This window comes from Rhinoderma darwinii, chromosome 3 (genome assembly GCF_050947455.1).
Source record: "Rhinoderma darwinii isolate aRhiDar2 chromosome 3, aRhiDar2.hap1, whole genome shotgun sequence".
Taxonomy (NCBI): Eukaryota; Metazoa; Chordata; class Amphibia; order Anura; family Rhinodermatidae; genus Rhinoderma; species Rhinoderma darwinii.
In genome coordinates, this window is record NC_134689.1 from 233,165,991 (window position 1) to 233,186,456 (window position 20,466).

Here is a 20,466-nt window from a genome sequence, read left to right on the forward strand (position 1 = left end):
CAGTCCGACCAACCTGGATGACGCGGCACTCCATGTGACCGCTGCAGCCTGTGATTGGCTGCAGCGGTCACAAGGGATGAAACGTCATCCCGGGAGGAACAAGCAGGGAAGTCAACTTTTAATACTCTCTAATTATTATGCGGGTCATGCTCCCATATAAAGTCCTATAGACATGTCCTATCTTTTGCGGAGCATTTCTACGGCACGGACACCTTCATGTAAATATACAGGAAGGTGTCCATGGGCAATAGAAGTGAATGGGTCCGTAATTACGGACGAATTCTACGGTCGTTTGCATGGGGCCTTGCAACACATGATTGGGTATTTAAATAGTGAGCTTTTACTCTATCTATACCGTAAGTCAACCTCCCGAGCAACGCCGGGTATAAAAGCTAGTGCCCTATATCCTTGCTAATATAATAGGCGGTGTCACACTGATCATGCTAGTGAAAATTCTGTCCCAAAACATTTGTTATTTAAAAAAAATATGAGCTTTTTCCTAAATATGCAAATAAAGCTATACTTGACAAGTGGGTGTCAACACCAGCGATTCTCCTCAGGTGGAGCTACGTCACAGTCACTGACACTGCCCTATCATCATGAAGCTGCTTCACACAGTGTGAGAGACTGAGGCTGGAGGGAAGGGGGATCATTTGAAACCGCTAACAGCGAACAGGGGTTCTGGCGGCATATGAAATATGAGATTCTAATCTTTTATATGCCACCAGCATCGCAGTTCTAGCTATGAAACAACTGGAGGTATCACCAGTTGAAAACACATTTGGGAATGGAAGCTGTATACTATATGATCAGGCTGTGTTGCTGGGCTGGGTTGAGGAGAACTGTATGATGCTGATTGGACAGCGTAATACAGAAAACATTACACCACCCAGAGAGAAATGAAAGAGTAACCTCCTATTTGGCAAGTACAGCCAAATTAGCATATTGAGAAAAATGCTCATAACTTTGCAAATAATAAAAGTTTTTGAAAAAAAATGTCTCTAGTTCTCAGCATCATAGCGCCTATTAGATTAGTTAGGAGATAGGTCATTAATAAACTGGTGACAGATCCTCTAAGTCCAGTAAGTTGCTAGGTGGGGCCTACATTAATTAGACTTGGTTTTCCAGCACATGCCACAGATGCTTGATCAAATTGAAATCTGGGGAATTTGGAGGCCAGGTCATATTAAACATGGTCTTCTCCCTCAAACCATTCCTGAACAATTTTTGCAGTGCGGCAGGGCACATTATCCTCTTGAAAGAGGCCACTGCTATTAGGGAATACTGTTGCCATAAAGGGTTTTACTTGGTTTGCAACAATGTGTAAAGGGACTCCGGGCAAAACTAAACGATCCCATGTGTACCATTATGGTATTCCATGTGTCAGTCTCTCACCTGTTATATTTCTTGCTGCTTCAATCTCTATATATCAGACTGGCATGGTTGCTTGGCAGCAGTGTGTATCAGGCTCGGTGACACACTTTCTCTACTTGAGTCTATCGAGTCACCCATCATAGGCTTCAGCAGTTCCTGTACCACACTAGTTTTGTTTTGCACAGTGTGGACGACAAATTTTTTTATCATCAGCTACCACTGATACTTCTACATTATACCTGTGTGACAGGAACGTTTCTAAGAATATAGTGCAGCCTCCCTGTCTGCATACTTATGGTTTCTCAGCTTATTTTGGAGAATATAGAGAGAATGATGATCACAGTGCCCCCAGCATGCAGAAATGGATTTGTCTTTAGCTGGTCATGTATTGCTGTGCTGAAGCATCATGGGATTGATAGCAAAGCAGAGAGGAAGAGAAAGCTGGGGAAATCTAAGAATCAAGATGTAGGCTTTGTTTGAAGCACAGACAAGGCTGCAGTTCAATAAGTAAGTACAGTATACATAAAAGTGTAGAGTGTGGTATTCAGTCAGGTAAGGAATGCAGACATGGGAAGCTGTGTTTCCACTGGAGGTCTTCTTTAACCCCTTAAAGACGCAGCCTAGTTTTGGCCTTAAGGCTCAGAGCTCATTTTTCAAATCTGACATATTTCACTTTATGTGGTAATAACGTCGGAATGCTTAAACCTACCCAAGCGATTCTGAGATTGTTTTCTCGTGACACATTGGGCTTCATGTTCGTGGTAAAATTTGGTCGATATATTCAGTGTTTATTGGTGAAAAATTGCAAAATTTAGTGAAAATTTTGAAAAAATTGCATTTTTCAGAATTTAAATGCATCTGATTGTAAAACAGACGGTTATACCACCCAAAATAGTTACTAGTTCACATTTCCCATATGTCTACTTTAGATTGGCATCGTTTTTTGAACATTCTTTTATTTTTCTTGGACGTTACAAGGCTTAGAACATAAACAGCAATTTCTCATATTTTTAAGAAAATTTCAAAAGCCTTTTTTTTAAGGTACCTCTTGAGTTCTGAAGTGGCTTTGTGGGGCCTATGTATTAGAAACCCTGATAAAACACCCCATTTTAAAAACTAGACCCCTCAAAGTATTCAAAACAGCAGTTAGAAAGTTTTTTAACCCTTCAGGCATTTCACAGGAATTAAAGCAAAGTGGAGGTGAAATTTGCAAATTTAATTTTTCTTGCTGAATTTCAATTTTATTCATTTTTTTTTCTGTAACAGAGAAGTTTTTACCAGAGAAACACTACTAAATATGTATTGTCCAGATTCTGCAGTTTTTAGAAATGTCCCACATGTGGCCCTACTGTGCTCGTGGACTAAAACACAAGCCCTAGAAGCAAGGAAGCACCTAGTGCATTTTGAGTCCTCCTTTTTTATTAGAATATATTTTAGGCAGCATGCCAGGTTTGAAGAGGTGTTGAGGTGTCAAAACAGTAGGAATCCCCCAATAGTGACCCCATTTTGGAAACTACACCCCTCAAGGAATTCATTTAGGGTTGTTGTTACCATTTTGACCGCACAGTTTTTTCACAGCACTTATTTGAATTGGGCTCTGAAATGAAAAAAATTTCATTTTTTCCAATAAAATGTCATTTGTGATCAAAATTTCTTATTTTCACAGGGAACAAAATACTCAATTTTGTTGCCCAATTTCTCCTGAGTGCATCAATACCCCATTTGTGGCAATAAACTGCCGTTTGGGCCCATGGGAGGCCTCAGAAGGGAAGGAGCGCTGTGTGTTCTTTGGAGTACAGATTTTGCTGGTTTGGTTTTCGGGTGCCATGTCGCATTTGCAGAGCCCCAGAGGTATCAAAGCAAAGGAAACCCACCAGAAGTGACCCCATTTTGGAAACTACACCCCTCAAGGAATTCATTTATGGGTAATGTGACCATTTAGACTCCATAGTTTCTTCACAGAACTTATTTGAATTGGGCTGGGAATTAAAAAAAAATATATTTTTTCCAATAATATGTAATTTTAGCTCAAAAATTCTTATTTTCACAAGAAATAAAATACTCCATTTTGTTGCCCAATTTGTCCTGAGTGCGGCAATACCCCATTTGTTGTGATAAACTGCCGTTTGGGCCCATGGGAGGGCTCAGAAGGAAAGGAGCGCTGTGTGTTCTTTGGAGTACAGATTTTGCTGGATTGGTTTTCGGGTGCCATGTCGCATTTGCAGAGCCCCAGAGCTATCAAAGCAATAGAAACCAATCACAAATGACCCCATTTTGGAAACTACACCCCTCAAGGAATTCATTTATGGGTGTTGTGACCATTTTGACCCCATAGTTTTTTCACAGAACTTATTTGAATTGGGCTGGGAATGAAAACAAAATTATTTTTTTCAAATAATATGTAGTTTTGGCTGAAAATTTCTTATTTTCACAAGAAACAAAATACCCCATTCTGTTGCGCAATTTGTTCTGAGTGCCGCAATACCCCATTTGTTGTGATAAACTGCCGTTTGGGCCCATGGGAGGGCTCAGAAGGAAAGGACCACCATTTGGCCTACTGGGGATTTTCTAGTGCGAAGTCATGTATGCAGAAGCCCCTGAGGTACCAGTACAGTTGAAACCCGCAAGAGGTGAGCCCGTTTTAAAAACTACACCCTTAAGGCATTCATCTAGAGGTGTAGTGAGCATTTTGACCGGAGACCTACACCCCATAAACTGTAATGTGGGTTCTCCCGGGTATGGCAATACCCTACATGTGGCTGTTATCAGCTGCCTGGACACACAGCAGGGCCCAGAGGGGAAAGACGAGGGGGGATAAGCTGTGTGGAGTGCATCAGGGTAAGTAAAATTGGGGTGAATTATAAACCAAGGGATGTATGATAAATTTTAAAACACTTTCATACAGAGCTCTGGTTATTCGGGACACGTGTCACATTGATATATTGTGTCATCCATTATCGCCCTCTTATAGCAGACTTTGCACCTCTTTTGACTTTTTCCCTTCTTGCCAGTTTGGGGAACTTCTCCTGGAAAGTGTTGCCCTGGTACGATGCGTGTGGGCTCGCTTCCAGAAGTACTGGGTGCCCCCCCCTTCTTGGTCCCTAAAGATTAGGTTCTTGATAATCACCTGCATTGTACAATGCCATCTGTATGATGTGCCCGGCCAGCTTCTTATACCACACCGCATGGCGCTGTAGGGCTTCAGGGCTTGATCTTACAAGTCCATCCCTCCCATGTACCTATTGTAGTCCAGGATGCAGTCTGGTTTGGGGGTGGCCTTTCCTTCATATATCCTAAACCTGTAGATATACCCTGATGCACTCTCACAGCTTATACATCTTCACGCCATACCTTGCCCTCTTACCTGGCAGGTACTCGCGGAATTGAACCCTCCCTTTAAAATGTACCAGGGACTCATCAATAGAAATACACTTCTCGGGGGTGTATGCTTGGGAAAACCGGGCACTGGAACGGTCTAATAGGGGTCTCCGTTTATACAAACGGTCAAAACTGGGGTCATCTCGGGGTGGGCACGGCTCATTATCAGTATAATGTAAGAAGCGAAGTATTGCCTCATTTATTTATTTTTTTAGGTTCCAGTTCAGTTCTGAAGTTTCTTTGAGGGGCCCATATATTAGAAACCCCTATCAAATACCCCATTTTAGAAACTAGACCCCTCAAAGTATTCACAACAGCATGTAGAAAGTTTATGAACCCTTTAGGTGTTACACAAAAATTTAGAGCAAAGTAGAGGTGAAATTTACATTTTTTTTTTGTCAGAAAATCCTCTTTATACCATTTTTTTTATAACACAAAAGGATTTATCAGTGAAACGCAAATTAATACGTATTGCCCAGATTCTGCAGTTTTGAGAAATATCCCACATGTGGCCCTCGGGCGGTAATGGACGGAAGCGCCGGCCTCCGAAGCAAAGGAGCACCTAGTGGATTTTGAAGCCTCTTTTTTATTAGGCACCATGTCCGGTTTGAAGAGGTCTTGTGGTGCCAAAACATTGGGAACACCCCAAAAGTGACCCCAATTTGGAAACTAGACCCCTTGAGGAATCCATTGTAGTTTTCTTGGGGTGCATGCGGCTTTTTGATCAGTTTTTATTCTATTTTTAGTTGGCGTGGTGACTAAAAAACAGCAATTGTACTATTGTTTTTTTTTTCGTTTTTTTTTACAGCGTTCACCGTGCGCTATAAATGACTTATTCACTTTATTCTGCGTGGCGATACGATTACGGCGATACCAGATGTTTATAGTTTTTTTTATGTCTTATGGCGTTTGCACAATAAAATACGTTTTGTAAACAATCATTCACTTTTTGTGTTACCTTATTCTAAGAGGCAGAACTTTTTTATTTTTTAATCAATAAAGCCGTGCGAGGACTTATTTTTTGCGTAACGAACTGTAGTTTCGATCAGCACCATTTTTAGGTACATGCGACTTTTTGATCTCTTTTTATTCCATTTTTTGGGAGGTGAAGTGACCAAAGAATTGTGATTGTGGTTCGGTTTATTATTATTTTATTTTACGGCGTTCACCGTGCGGGATAAATAATGAAATAATTTTGTAGTTCAGGCCGTTACGGACGCGGCGATTCCAATTATGTATAGTTTATTTGTTTGTTTATATATTTTTATTAATAATAAAGGACTGATAAGGGAAAAGGGGGGATTTTTACTTTTATTACTTTTAAATCTTTTATTTTCTTATTTTTACACATCTTTTTTTAACTTTTTTTTTACTTTATTACTTTGTCCCACTAGGGGACTTGAGGGCAGGAGGCCCTGATCGCTATTCTAATACACTGCACTACATGCGTAGTGCAGTGTATTAGAGCTGTCAGCTACTCACTGACAGCAAGCATAGTGGGTCCTGACGTTGTCAGGACCCACTAGGCTTCCGTCTATGGCATAGCCGGACGCCATTGTTTGGTGTCCGGTTGCCATAGTCACCATCGCCGGCCGCTATCGCGTAGCAGGCCGGCGATGGCAGCTTAACCCCTAAAAAGCCGCGATCTCTATAGAACGCGGCTTTTAAGGGGTTAATCAGCGGGGACACAGCGATCGGTCCCCGCTGTAGGAGCTGTGACAGCTGCTGAGCAAGACAGCAGCGTCACAGCTCCTGTATGTGTCGGGAGGACGGCCGAAACGGCCGTTACTCCCGAGACATACTATTACGGCATGGAGCGCGAACGATACAGCTGCCATTCCGTAATAGTACGTCAAGGAGCGGGAAGGGGTTAATTAGGTGGTATGTGTCAAAGTAACAACCACATAATGCCAGGAGCCAAGGTTTTCCAGCAAAACATTGCCCAAAATATCACACTGCCTTGCCTTCCCACTGTTTGCCTTCGTCCAATAGTGCATCCTGGTATTATCTCTTCCCTAGGTAAGCATCGCACATACACCCCTCAGTCCGCATGATGTAAAAGATAACAGGATTTCTCAGAACAGGCCACCTTCTTCCATTGCTCCATGGTCCAGTTCTGATTCTCATGTACCCATTGTAGGCACTTTCGGCGGTAGACAGGGGTCAGTATGGGCACTCTAACTGGTCTGCAGCTATACAGCCTAAAACACAGCAAGCTGATGCCTTTCTATCATAGCCAGCATCAACTTTTTCAGCAATTTGTGCTACAGCAGCTATTCAGTGGGATCAGAACAGACTTCGTTCCCCACGCGCATCAATGAGCTTTGGGCGACCATTACTTTGTCACTGGTTCACCGGTTGTCCTTCCTTGGACCACTTTGGAAGGTACTATTAACTGCATACCAGGAATGCCCCACAAGACCTGCTGTTTTGGAGATGCATGGAGCCAATCGTCTAGTCATTACAGTCTTGCCACTGTCAAAGTTGATTGGATCCTTACCGTTGCCTATTTTTACTGCTTCCAACCCATCAAAAGCTGGAACTGAAAGTTCACTTGCTGCCTAATATATTCCACCCCTTGACAGACGCTATTGTAAAGAGCATGTTATTCACTTTAACTTTCCATGGTTTTAATGTTATGGCTGATCAGTATAGATAGATATTCTAGTTAATATATAAAAGTCGCTTGATAATGCCATTATGACTCCAGCGTACAATGTAAGCCATTGCAAGGGTTAAATAAATGTAATCTTTATGTGACTGGGAAAGCTATGCTGCATAATAATTAATGAGATCCTCTATATATAAACTGATCGGCTGTAAGTCACAGATCATTACACATTCAGTGGTATTATATTTCTTTGTTGCAATTAACATTTGAAAACTACAAAACACATTAATAATGGATGGACCATTGGTTACTTTTCTTTTGACTTCTTTTAAGAAGTGTATTTATTAAATTACATAGCACAAAAAGAACAAGGAAAAGCAATGTGGAAAGTTCTGTTTCATTAAATACAGTCTCCTATAATAGATAACATTCCTAAGATTTGTCTTTTTCCAGTTTGGTCAGCAAATCACAAATTCTACGGAGCTGGAATACAAATCTTATTTTGCCAGTGAGTGTAACCCGTGTTTTGTTTTTGTTTTTTTACTTTGTTGTCTCTGTTAGTATTCTAACAATAAAATGTTACTACAATGTGATTTGTGTTCTTCATCTGATTTTTCAGAAAAACAGGATATATTTCACAGCTATAGGAATGATTACTGTAGCTTTAGGTAATTCAATGCAGAATTCAATCATTCTTCTCTTTATCTATCTGATGTCCGTTTTGACCAATGGTAAAGTTGAGCTATATTTGATCGTATGATATGCTCGAATACTTATTAGAAGATGATATTTTCAACAGTAGTGTGTGTGTGTGTGTGTGTGTGTGTGTGTGTGTGTGTGTGTGTGTGTGTGTGTGTACAAACATGATTTGTTTTTCCATTCACACCGTTTCTTTGCTCTGTGTAAAGGTCTATTCACCCGGAGAGATGAAATTTAGTTTTTTTGCTGTGATTGTCTCAAAATTGTGGCAAGAACCGCAATTTGACCACACCATTAAAATATGCCATAATATGATACCTTAGTTGGGTTTTCAGTTACAGACAATGCATAGCTGGATATACAGGGCATGCTGAATCTGATAAGTGGAGAGAGGCATTTTTCATTAACAAGATATATTACAAAATGTATTCTTTTATTATTATTTTTTTTTTATTGTATTTATTATTGATATATGGAACAAATGCAAACGATAAGTACATTTTAAAGTGCAGTACTGATTTTTTTCAAAGATTTGGTTTCTTAAAAAAAGGAAGATGTAAACCTTTCCTGAACTTGCCTAGTCACAATCATTTTATGGTAATATTGGAGCCCATCAGGTAGTGGTGTAGTATCAGACCTTTCCATGAGTGAGAAACTAGGCTTGTAATGTAGGTATTCTTTTGGGTTTGTTAGAAATGGCATTGGTCTTTTTGATATATCCTATACTATTATTAATTTTATCCAAACTCTGTTTGTTCATTTTTGAACACCATTTTACGTGTTGTAGATATAACCTTCTTAAAAATCTGAGTAGCTTTCTAAATATATTTGCATTCGTTATTTAGCTCTGGTCTGTAACGACATTGGCTGGCCAGAAAACGGCAGAACTGATCACCACCTAAGGGCCTAAATTGAACCAACCATACAGTTGTAGGGTAAGAAATTATGGAGCACATTAGTGACCGCCAATACGCCTTTTAACGGCGGCCACTAACGGGCTTTATTCTGATGCATATGCCTTTTTACGGCACTGCATCAGGATAAAGTAAACCGAGCAGGGAGCCGTCAAATCTCCCTGCTCTCAGCTGCCAGAGGCAGCTGAAGGCTGGGGGCGTCCCTGCTCTGCCGTGTGAGATCGATATAAGTATCGATCTCACCCGTTTAACCCCTCAGATGCGGTACGCAATAGCGTGCACCGCATCTGAGTGGTTTTGGAGAGAGGGAGGGAGCTCCCTCTCTCTCCCACCGACACCCGGCGATACGATCACCGAGTGTCTGTGTCTCCAATGGCAGCCGGGGGCCTAATAAAGGCCCCCAGGTCTGCCTGGAGCGAATGCCTGCTAGTTCATGCCGGAGGCATGACCTAGCAGATGCCTGTCCGCTTTAAACGGACAGGCAGTAATACACTGCAATACAAAAGTATTGCAGTGTATTATAATAGTGATCGGAGAATCGCATATTAAAGTCCCCTAGTGGGACTAGTAAAAAAGTAAAAAAAAAGTTTAATAAAGTTAATTTAAAAAAAAATGCGAAAAAAAAATAAAAACCCACCTTTTCCCCTTACAAAATGCTTTACTATTAAAAAACTAAAATAAAGTAAAAAAGTTACACATATTTGGTATCGCCGCTTCCGTAACGACCCCGACTATAAATCTATAACATTATTTAACCCGCACGGTGAACGCCGTAAAAAATGTAATAAACTATAGAAAAATTGCTGTTTTCTGTGAATCCTGACTTGAAAAAAATGTGATAAAAAGTGATCAAAAAGTCGCATCTACTCCAAAATGGTACCAATAAAAACTACAAGTCTTCCCGCAAAAAAAAAAGCCCTCATACAACTGCATCGGCAGAACAATAAAAACGTTACGGCTCTTCAAATATAGAGACACAAAAACAAATAATTTTGAAAAAAAAGTGTTTTTACTGTGTAAAAGTGGTAAAACATACAAAATCTATACAAATTTGGTATCGTTGCAATCGTAACAACCCGCTGAATAAAGTTATTGTGTTATTTATATCACACGGTAAACGGCGTAGATTTAAGACACGAAAAAGAGTGGCAAAATTTCCGTTTTTTTTCTATTCCCCCCCCAAAAAAAGTTAATAAAAGTTAATCAATAAATAATATGTACCTCAAAATGGTGCTATTAAAAAATACAACTTGTCCCGCAAAAAACAAGACCTTATACAGCTATGTCGACGCAAAAATAAAAAGATAATAGCTCTTGGAATGCGATGATGGAAAAACGTAAAAAATGGCTTGGTCATGAAGGTTTAAAATAGGCTGGTCATTAAGGGGTTAACAGGCATACAAGAAACTGACTCAGTGATTTGAAAAATGGTAACAAGATAATGATGTCAAACAGATGAAGGATAGCTGTTAATATCAGTTGGGTGTAGTAACCACAGATGAATGGTGATAATAACCAAATAATCAAAATTAAATGGTGAAGATAACAAGCTAACCCTAACTAGCTATCCATAACCCTCACTATCCTAAACTCTGTTTCTAATGGAGTCCCTAAACTGCAGATACTCTGCCTAACACAGCCCCAAGAAAACACTAGGAACCGGAGGCAATTAAAACAAAACAAACTGATCCAAAATTCAGTTTAACAAGGCAAGCAGAACAGGGAACTATTGAGGCAGGATAAAACAGAACAAATAAACGGGACCAAACACTGAAGCAAACAAAGTCTGAGGAAATACTAGACAGAGCTGGAAAAACCCAAGACTAAGCTGGTAACACATGATCTTGCACAGAATAGCACAACCAAACATACCTAGCAAACTCTATATAATTCTAAAGAGGCAGATCAATCAGGTCACTCTCTCTAAACGAGCCAGTGACTTACTTTAGTGTGGTCATCTGACCTGTACTGATGAATCAGCTAGTTTTAGCAACTGCCCTATGTGCTGCTTAATAGCTGGGAAATGACGACCGTGCAGGAATAGACCCGCTGCTCGTATCATGGTCTTGGATAACAAACTGATTGGAACCCAATACTTTTCATCACACTCCTGTTTGTTGTTATTGGAAATGGTTACAAATTGTATTGACAGACCTAACCCAAGCAGCTTAGCTGAGCTCCTATAATTCAGTGGTGCAGCTAATTTTTTTTTTATACATCTACATTACTGCATTATCCCTGGTGTAAAGACTTCACTTTGCAGAATGCAAATCACTACAGAAATTACTGGGGGATTGCAGCTCTAAAACATGTGAAATTGTGAATGCAGCTCCGGATTGTAATGCAGTAAGTATTGTAATCTTCTATTTACACTGATCAGCCATAACAGTAAAACCACTGGCAGGTGACATAAATAACATTCATTATCTTGTTACAATGCTGCCTGTCAAGGACTGTGATATATTAGATAGTAAGTGTACAGTTCTTGAAGTTAATGTATTGGAAGCAGACAAAATGGGCAAGCGTAAGGATCAGAGTGACTTTTACAAGGGCCAAATTTTGATGGTTAGATAACTGGATCAAAATATTTCCAAAACTGAAAGACTTGTTGGATGATCTATATATGCAGACCAGTTAGAGAGTCTGGACATGGAGCAATGGAAGAAGGTGCCCTAGCCTAATAAGTCATGTTTCCTTTTACATCATGTGGATGGCAGTGGGCATGTGCATCTCTTACCTGGATAAGAGATAGCATCAGGATGTACTATGGGAAGAAGACAAGCCGGTGGAGACAATGTGATGCTCTGGGCAATGTCCTGCTGTGAAACCTTGGGTCCTGGCATTCATGTGGGATGTTACTTTGACACATACCACCTACCTAAACATTGTTGCACACCAAGTACACCCCTTCATGGCAAAGGTATTCTCTAACGGCAGTGACCTCTTTCAGCAGGATAATGTGCCCTGCCTCACCACAAAATAGTTCAGGACTGGTTTGAGGAACATGCCAAAGAGTTCAAGGTGTTAACTTGGCCCTCTAACACTGAATTTAACCCTAATACCGATCAAATCTAAGTTGACAAACTTAGATTAGGGTTATATTCAGTGTCAGAGGCACACAGGAGCCGCTTTCATCCGAACCGTCAGTACAGCTGAATGACGGATTAACTTTACTGCGGCTTTGCAGTGCAAAAATCCAATAAAATATGTCATAAATGTCGATTGCAGAAATGTGTATGTACACATTGTCGATGATCAGCGGTGATTGACTAACTTCTGTGTCCGTAGACACACACAGCAGCCAGCCTTCATTCACTATGAGGTGGGGGACAGCGCTCTCTTTTTGAATATACTAGAATCATAATTGAGGCCAGCATATTCAGCGAATAGAGACGCTTTAATGTGTAGTACGTAACTCCGCTACAATGTTAGGAAGGCATAAGAGGATGGAAGCTGTACTTGAATAGGAATGACACTCCCATATTTCAGAGGAACCATCTCCTGGCACATTATGTAGATGTAGGCCCAGTAATGGCAAACTTGGTTTCAGAAATCGCTCTGTGTAATTTTTTTTACTGATAATCCGGTTGTTCCAAAAGCTGCACAAATGCTGAAGAACAAAACCCTTTTCCAGAGGAGTTATGTCCTCCTTTACAATGGCTCATTTCTCGTCTGAATTTATGCCTTGGAGTACCGGCAGCCCAACAGCCCCGCAGGCAGCTTTAACGAGACAATTCATTAAGCAGCCGGCGCACACGGCCCGTAAAGAACATTAATTCAGCAAATGAAAAACTAATAGAGTGTTTAGTGGGCTCTTTATCATGGGTGACAGTCTGAACTCTCTCCATCATCACTGTTTACTGAAGTGATGGTGGGTACTGCTTATCACTTCCCTTATTGGAAATAGAATCTCCTGGGTACCACACGCCACTTTGCTTCCATATTTTATTATGTTTTAGACCTTCTGTAAAAGTAAGTAATTACCAAGTCCTTTTTGTTACTTCTAATTTCTAGGTATTCTTTATACTTTTAAGTGAACTAAAAATAGGTAGAAACATTATTTGTAGTCTTTATTGTGTTCGTGTATTAAATGTGTTCTGATAAATAGCATTTAATAGGCCACAATCATCAAGGTGAACAACTAATGTACATTGTGTTCTTCACTCTGGGGCTGCTTTAAAAAAATATAAACTTGTATTAATGGAAGATGTTTATGCCTAACTATGACCAGAGTGGTAATAACCAGTACAGAATAAATTAGCTTTTTTTTTTGTATCGCAAAATTGGCCTTCTCTTAATCGAATATAATTTTTTTTGTATAATGTATACTCCTGGACATCCCCTTTACACGTAATCTAAAATACTACATTATAGTGGCAGGTCGAATGCATAAAATAAAGTCTAAAAGAGGTAAATACTTTACAATAAATGAATGGAAAAACAAGAATTATTAGTCAGTGTTTTATAAAAGACTCAGATGTAGGAAAAGTTACCTAGAATCAGTCCATCAACCGCTGCATTATTGTATTGTATCTAATAACAGAGGCTTTTACACGTTGTTTTAAATGCAAATTTTTCCCCATTTAAGGATCCGTTCACGTTTCCATTGGCCCTTCTGTTTTGAAAGTATATGTCAAATTTAACAGAGACAAATGCAAAAAGGTTGTCAAACTGAAACAAGCAGAAGATAAACTTTCTGTTTGTTTGACAGATCCATTAGCCACATCTGTCAAAAAACGGAAACTTTACATTCTGTTTGTTATACTCAGTTTTTTCCGGATGCGGGCCTGTTACACCATCGTCTGTTACCATTGTTCTGCTCTGTCAGAGTTGTATGACGGACTCCATCGGCACTCGACGGAACCCATTGACTTTAATGGGTTCCGTCGGGTTTTAGTCAGGGTGTCCGTAGTTTTACCGTAAACAATAGTGCAGCATGCTGCGGTATTGTTTTCGGTATGTATGCCTGTATCTGTGACCGAGGCCACTAACTGAGCCTTTAACGCATATGTGAACAGGACCTAAAGAACTGAAGGCGCTTACAGGTTTTTAAAGTCAGTGGATGATGGATACAAACTAATTGTCTTTCGTTTGTATCCATCATCCATTGACTTTAAAAGCCTGTAAGCGCCTTTCCATAAAGTTTCCACCATTTTGGATGGAAAAAAATAGCGCAGCAGACTACGCTATCATTTTTGGCAAAAAAATGTAAACCTGACAGAACAGAGCTGAACTGAGCATAACTGCGGCTAAAAACAAATCATGGAAATCAATGGGCACTTTGACAAACGTTTTATCCCATTTTTCTGTTCCTATGACGGAATAGAATAACGGAAAACCCAATGCAGATGTGAACAGAGCAAACCACAGAGAAAAACACCATAAAACTACCGGTACGGTATGCTGCATCATTAACTAAAATAAGAAGCTGCATGCCCCAAAAATATACAATTTTCCTGGGATTTCACCAAATGAATCTGTCTGTTTTCATTAATAACCCAGAAAAAAGGTAGTTCCCACACTTTGACGTACATTTGCCTACACAAAGGATAGGGGAATCTCTCCCTAAGAAGATATTAGGAAATGTTTCCGTTCATTGCACCGTGAATTAATCCTCCTCTTGATCTAAAAAGACGTACTGTATGGGAGAACAGATCTCCTGTACTTGATGTGAGATGTCTAATATATTATCATGTCCTTTATACAAAGCCTATGGGTCTTCATTATTTCTGGAATATATAAATTATAGTTGGGAGAAAATACATTGCATGTGTTCATGTATGCTATCATATTTTAAGGGTGTTCACAAACTTTTTTGTTTTCCACTTGTGAAGAGTGAGACATGTTTAAAAAACCCTGTATATTTTCTTTTGTCTTTTTAGATAATGACCGTGCACCAAACAAAAAATAAAAAAATTCCTAATCCAATAGTTCACGTTTACTTTTCCCAATCAAGAATTGTGAGAGCTGACACATGGAGTGCCCGCGGCTTCTGTCTGTACTTGCTATTCATCTTTTCTAACAAACCTAATTATTATTAAAACATGATAAATGAATTATAAATCACATACTGCTAGAAATCTGAAAATGGTACGGAGTAAAGTTTGCCTCCCTCAAACACCGCTATAATTAAAAACAAACATTTGCTTCTTTCGAGCATTTGGCCAGTTTACTCTTCGTTTTCAGTAAAACTTTTTTCTTTTAAGCAGTTCCTCATTTTCTTGTCCTACAGTTTGTCTTTTCATATACTACCAACCAGTTCTAAGAACAAATTTTTTGGTATAAATACTAATTCTGCCCATCTTTTCCAAGTTACTGGTCTACTCTACACATCTATATATTTCATTCTCTAAGTGCATCTTAAACAAAACGAAAAAAGGCATTTTATCCTTTATTTTAAAATAATGGAAGTTAATGGAACAGATTCAGATAAATTGATGCTTACCCTTTAATGCCCCATTGTACCAATTTTTTAAAAACATTAATCTTTGCAAATACAACTAATAACATAAATGATAAATGTTTTAAAAGATCACCCCCATAAACAGCCCATCCTATTAGTTTGTTGTTGCCATGTTGTCCAGGGTTACGTCCTGCAGTAATTTGTATACTTTCATGCTGAGCATGTTGCAGTGGTTCTCTGTTCTCCACTACTTTAGTATAGCAGGGCTCTTCTCTCTGTGCAGTGAGACTCTCACTGAACAGGGCGAGCATGCGCAGTTTACCCAAGCACACAAAAGAGAGAGCAGGGTGTGTCTAGGTACTGTAGTTTGCAAGCGGTAATGTGATCTAAAATGCTGGACCGCCCATTCTGAAAGCTTTCCTTGAAGATGTAACAGAGCCGCTGGGGTGCCAAATTGGAAAAGGAGAAGATATAGGAGGTGGATAAAGGCATAGTTAGTGGGCATTCAAAAAATAAATCTGAAATGATCGAAGAATAAAATAAAAAAACATGGGATGTTGGGACAACCCCTTTAACTAATTAATGATGCAAGAATATTTGATAGAATAAGGGCATATAATGTGAAATAAGAAAAGGGGATACTTAAAGGGGTATTCTAACCTCAAACATTTATCACTTATTCACTGTGTTAGATCGGTGGGGTCCAACTGCTGGGCCACCACTGATTGTTAGAATGGGGGACCTGAGTCAGCCATCCCCACCACTTGAATGGGGTGGCGGTCGAACATGCTCGCTGCAGCTTCATTCAAACATTATGGGGCTGACGGAATATCCAATGACCTTATTGAAGTAATGTGGAAGATATAATTCTCAAGATGTTCTTTGTTCGCCACTGTAATATATACCAGATGTCATATTGTTAGGAAAGGGATTATAAAATCGACTTTTATACAATGCGTTGAATTTTTTATTTTTTTTAAATCACAGCTTACCCTATCTCTTGTGGCTTTGGCCAATTTTTACTATAGTAGCATGCTGCTCTATTGATAAATCTGACTTTTTCTTTATTTTCTTCCAGTTTTTTATTTGCTATTCGCTACATTCTAATTTAATAAGTAACCTCTTGGAATACTGTGTATATATGGCCTTTTATTGATAGGTTATACAAATATGTAAGAGTATTTATAGTTCTTTCTACTTCGGGCTGGCTGGAATTTTGCCCAACTGCCCTATAAACATATATTCTCAGATAAGACAAGCATGCATATTTATTTCAATAGGGAAAGGGGATAAGCTGCTGCTAGCACATGTGATTCCATTTATCTCAATTTGAAACACAGGTTGGACATTTTAAAACGTAAACATATATCCGATTTTTATTTTCCCTGATGAGTGAGATTTTAAGGCTACATTCACACGACAGTGAAAAAAAAATGGCTGTTAAAAACTGATCAACTGTCAGTTTTTTATGCCCATTTTGCATCATTTCCAGTCCGGTTGTCCGTTTATAGCCAGTTCAGGACCGGGCTATTTTGCGCCTTCAGGACCAGACACCGTTTAGCCATTTTTAGCACGTGTTAGTTAAATGGCTATAACGTTTTTATTTGTTGGGCTAACGACGTGATTTTTGCGATGTTTTTTTCCGTAGACAATGCAGGTTTCATTTTTTATCGTTTTTATACACACCTTTTTTGCTATTTTAGAATTTTTATTCATAAAGTTTGAAAATAATAGTAAATAAATAAGCTTTTTTACGTTTCAGCTATTTTGTTTGGGGTAATAACATAGTTTTACCCTAAAATAGACCTTTTATTTGTGATCGTCATTGTCTACCGTAAATTTTAATATATTACATGTCTATATTAGGGTAATTGGGTCAGCGCTAGCGTTACAGCAATGATTGGCGGGGGGGGGGGAACGTTTTTTTTGGGGTGTGTATTTTATGTGTATTTATTATTTAATTTACTTTTGCACTTTACTTTATTATTTTTTTATTACTATGGTCTGTCCCCCAAAGGTCAAAAAAGACCTTTGGGGAACTTTATATATTTGTTTTCTTTCTTTTACACCATCTTTTCCACAGGGCACAGCAGCCCCAGTTACAGGGGAAATCAGCCCTCTCATAGTGACGATTGTCACTAATAGGGCTGTGCTGGGTCTTGTAAGACCTAGCAGCAGTCTGCCACTAATGGCACCCGGCGATCATGTGACCAGTCACATGATCACCGGGAGGAATAGAGACAGCGCCGCCGCTGCTGTCTCTATTCCTATACACAGCGTTCATTGAACGCTGTGTAAAAAGAAATCGGAGAAGACAGAAGCAGTGAAAGCTGCTTCTATCTTCTCCTCAGGGTCCCCGGCAGTCACTTAGAGCCGGAGACCAGATATTCAGCTGCCCGATCGCGCGGGCAGCAAGTTAAAACCCGAGCCGTAAAAAGTCTATGGCTCGGGTTTTAAGGACCCTGACCGCAGGCCGTAAATATACAGCCAGCGGTCGGGAACCAGTTAATGGCGGTTTGTTATCCGTTTGCTATCCATTTTTCATGGGCGTTTAAAAAAAAAAAAAGATGGATTTCATTTGTCAGGGGTTTTTTTTTGTCCCAACCCCCTGAAAACACCACAATGCCCATGTAGATAGTGCCGCAATGTCCCTGTAGATAGAACCACAGTGCCCACTGTAGATAATGCCCACATAGTTCCACAGTGCCCACTGTAGATAGTGCCACAGTGCCTACATATAAAGTGTCATCACGCCCAGATAGTTCCACAGTGCCCACTATAGATAGTGCCCACATAGTACCATAGTCCCACATATAAAGTGACATAGTGCCCACATATAAAGTGTTAGTGCCACAGTGGCCATTATAGATAGCACCCCCTGTAGATAGTGCCACTGTCTTCTCTGTCCATATATGGACAGTGACATCTGGGGCTTCCGCTAAGAGCGGAATTCCCTGCCTGAGCATCAGCAGCGCTCTGGCTGGGGATTCCGCTTCAGGAGCAGCCCCTGACGTCACTGTCCATATATGGATAGTGACGCCAGGGGCTTCTCCAGGAGAGGAATCCCCGGCCAGAGCAACGGCAAAGCCCTGGCCGGGGATTCCACTCCAGGACTAACCCCTTGACGTCACTATCCATATATGTATAGTGACGCCGGGGGCTTCTCCATGAGTGGAATCCCCGGCTAGAGTGGGGTCTGGCAGCTGGGGATTCCGCAACTACAGGGAACTATAGTGGCACTTTCTATGTGGGGAATTGCTATCTACAGGCAGGGGGGTCCTCTCTACTGGGGGGGGTTGGAGCTATCTACAGAGGGGTGCTATTTACATGGGGGGTGCTATCTACAGTAGGGGGTCTGAGGGAGCCACTATCCATATATGGACAGTGACATCAAGGGCTTTCCCAAGACAGAAGTCCGCAGCCAGAGATCTTGTGATGCTCTGGCCGGGGACTCCATAGTTGAAAGCCCTGACTTCATTGTCCATATATGGACAGTGCTGTAAGGGGCTTCCCCGGGTTCAACGCCCAAAATAGCGCTGTGTGTGGGATTTCTCATTAGGGACCAGTTTATACCAGCCATTACAAGGATTGATTCCTGAAAAACGGCCGGTAAAAACGGATTCATTGACTCCCATTGGAGCCGTCTGGCGGTGAAAACGGACAAAAAAAGGACCTGTCCTATTTTTTGACGGTTGGGGATCACGGGCCATTAAAAAACGGCCACGTAAATACACCCATAGAACTTTATTGTTCTGAAAACAGCCATGTGAATGTAGCCTAAGGGCCTCGGGATGTGCCCAATTCACTGAAAGCATCAGAAACTGCCCTTTAGTAAAACCTAATGTGTATGGCCAGCCTTACTTTTTGTATTGTTTGAACAGTCTAATCGACTCAAAGAAGAAAAAAGTAAAAAATAGCTATAAGCCCACCTATTTATGGTTTGTGCAGCCTGATCGGCCCAAGATTCCAATCTACATATTTAACGAGATTCTGTACGTTATGATTGCATAAATAAGCTTAACGTGTTACAATGTAAGCACTATGTTGGCAAATCATTGTTTTCACATTCGTATTAGTAAATGGTGTCCCACAATATCATGTATGCCAGTTACAGAGTTATAATCTAATTGTATCCTAAGGTTTACTCAAGTAATAAGAAAACTAATATGATGTTTTCTCTCAATTTTGTACCTTGTAGCAATGTCTCCTGGTAGTGACAGTCTCAGCAGTGTGGACATTCCTGCCGTGTCTGAGAGTATTTTGCAGACGCTCAGTGAGCTGGCCAATTCTTTCCAAGACATGTCTGACCGCTGTCTCCTTGTTTTGCATTTGGAAGTCAGGTAGGTTTCATCTTCTGCCTTCAAGTGGTACAGGTACTGTGTGATCATCGCATGACCAGAATAGGTTTTTATCCTCTGGAAGTAATCAATGTAGGCTTCTATTAATAATAATTATTTATATAGCACCAATAAATTCTGCAGTGTGTTACAATTGGGGAAGTGCCAAACTAGCATGTGATTAAAAGTATGTACAGCTTTGAAAACATTTATTTATTTATTTTCTAAAAATGTGTATCAGTGTGTTTGGAGCAACTTTCTAATTCATTTTTATTAAAAATTATTAGTACTTTTTGATATACAGCTGCTTTGTATCCTGTATACAAAGCAGCTGTATCTAGCGCTGAGACCTGAATCAGTCAGGTCCGCAGCACTGACTGATTCATTGACAGTGGCTTCTGTAATCCATTACATCTAAGTTATGAACTTAGATGTGATCGGTAACCGATTGATCCTACGTGTCAGAGACACACAGGACCCGCTGACACTGAACCCGCTGACCTGACGGATACAGGATTCAGCTCAGGATACATCTGCTTTGTATACAGGATACAAAGCAGCTGTATCTGAAAAAGTAAAAATAATTTTTAATAAAATGTAATTAGAAAGTTGCACCAAACTCACTGATAGACACACACATATATATATATATATATATATATATATATATATATATATATATATATATATATATATGATTAAAAAAAGTTCCTTCCCATAAGAGCTCTCCATTTAAATGGAATGGGAGCA

General features: G+C 40.0%; 1 protein-coding gene across 1 annotated transcript in view; it reads left to right on the top strand.

Annotated features, from left to right (window-relative positions):
• Nucleotides 1–20,466, top strand: part of EXOC4 (exocyst complex component 4) — a 410,874-nt gene that overhangs the window by 350,802 nt on the left and 39,606 nt on the right. Inside the window, exon 15 of the mRNA XM_075857508.1 lies at nt 19,578–19,719. Within this exon, the coding sequence (XP_075713623.1) occupies nt 19,578–19,719 (142 nt within the window). The remainder of the gene's footprint in view (nt 1–19,577; nt 19,720–20,466) is intronic.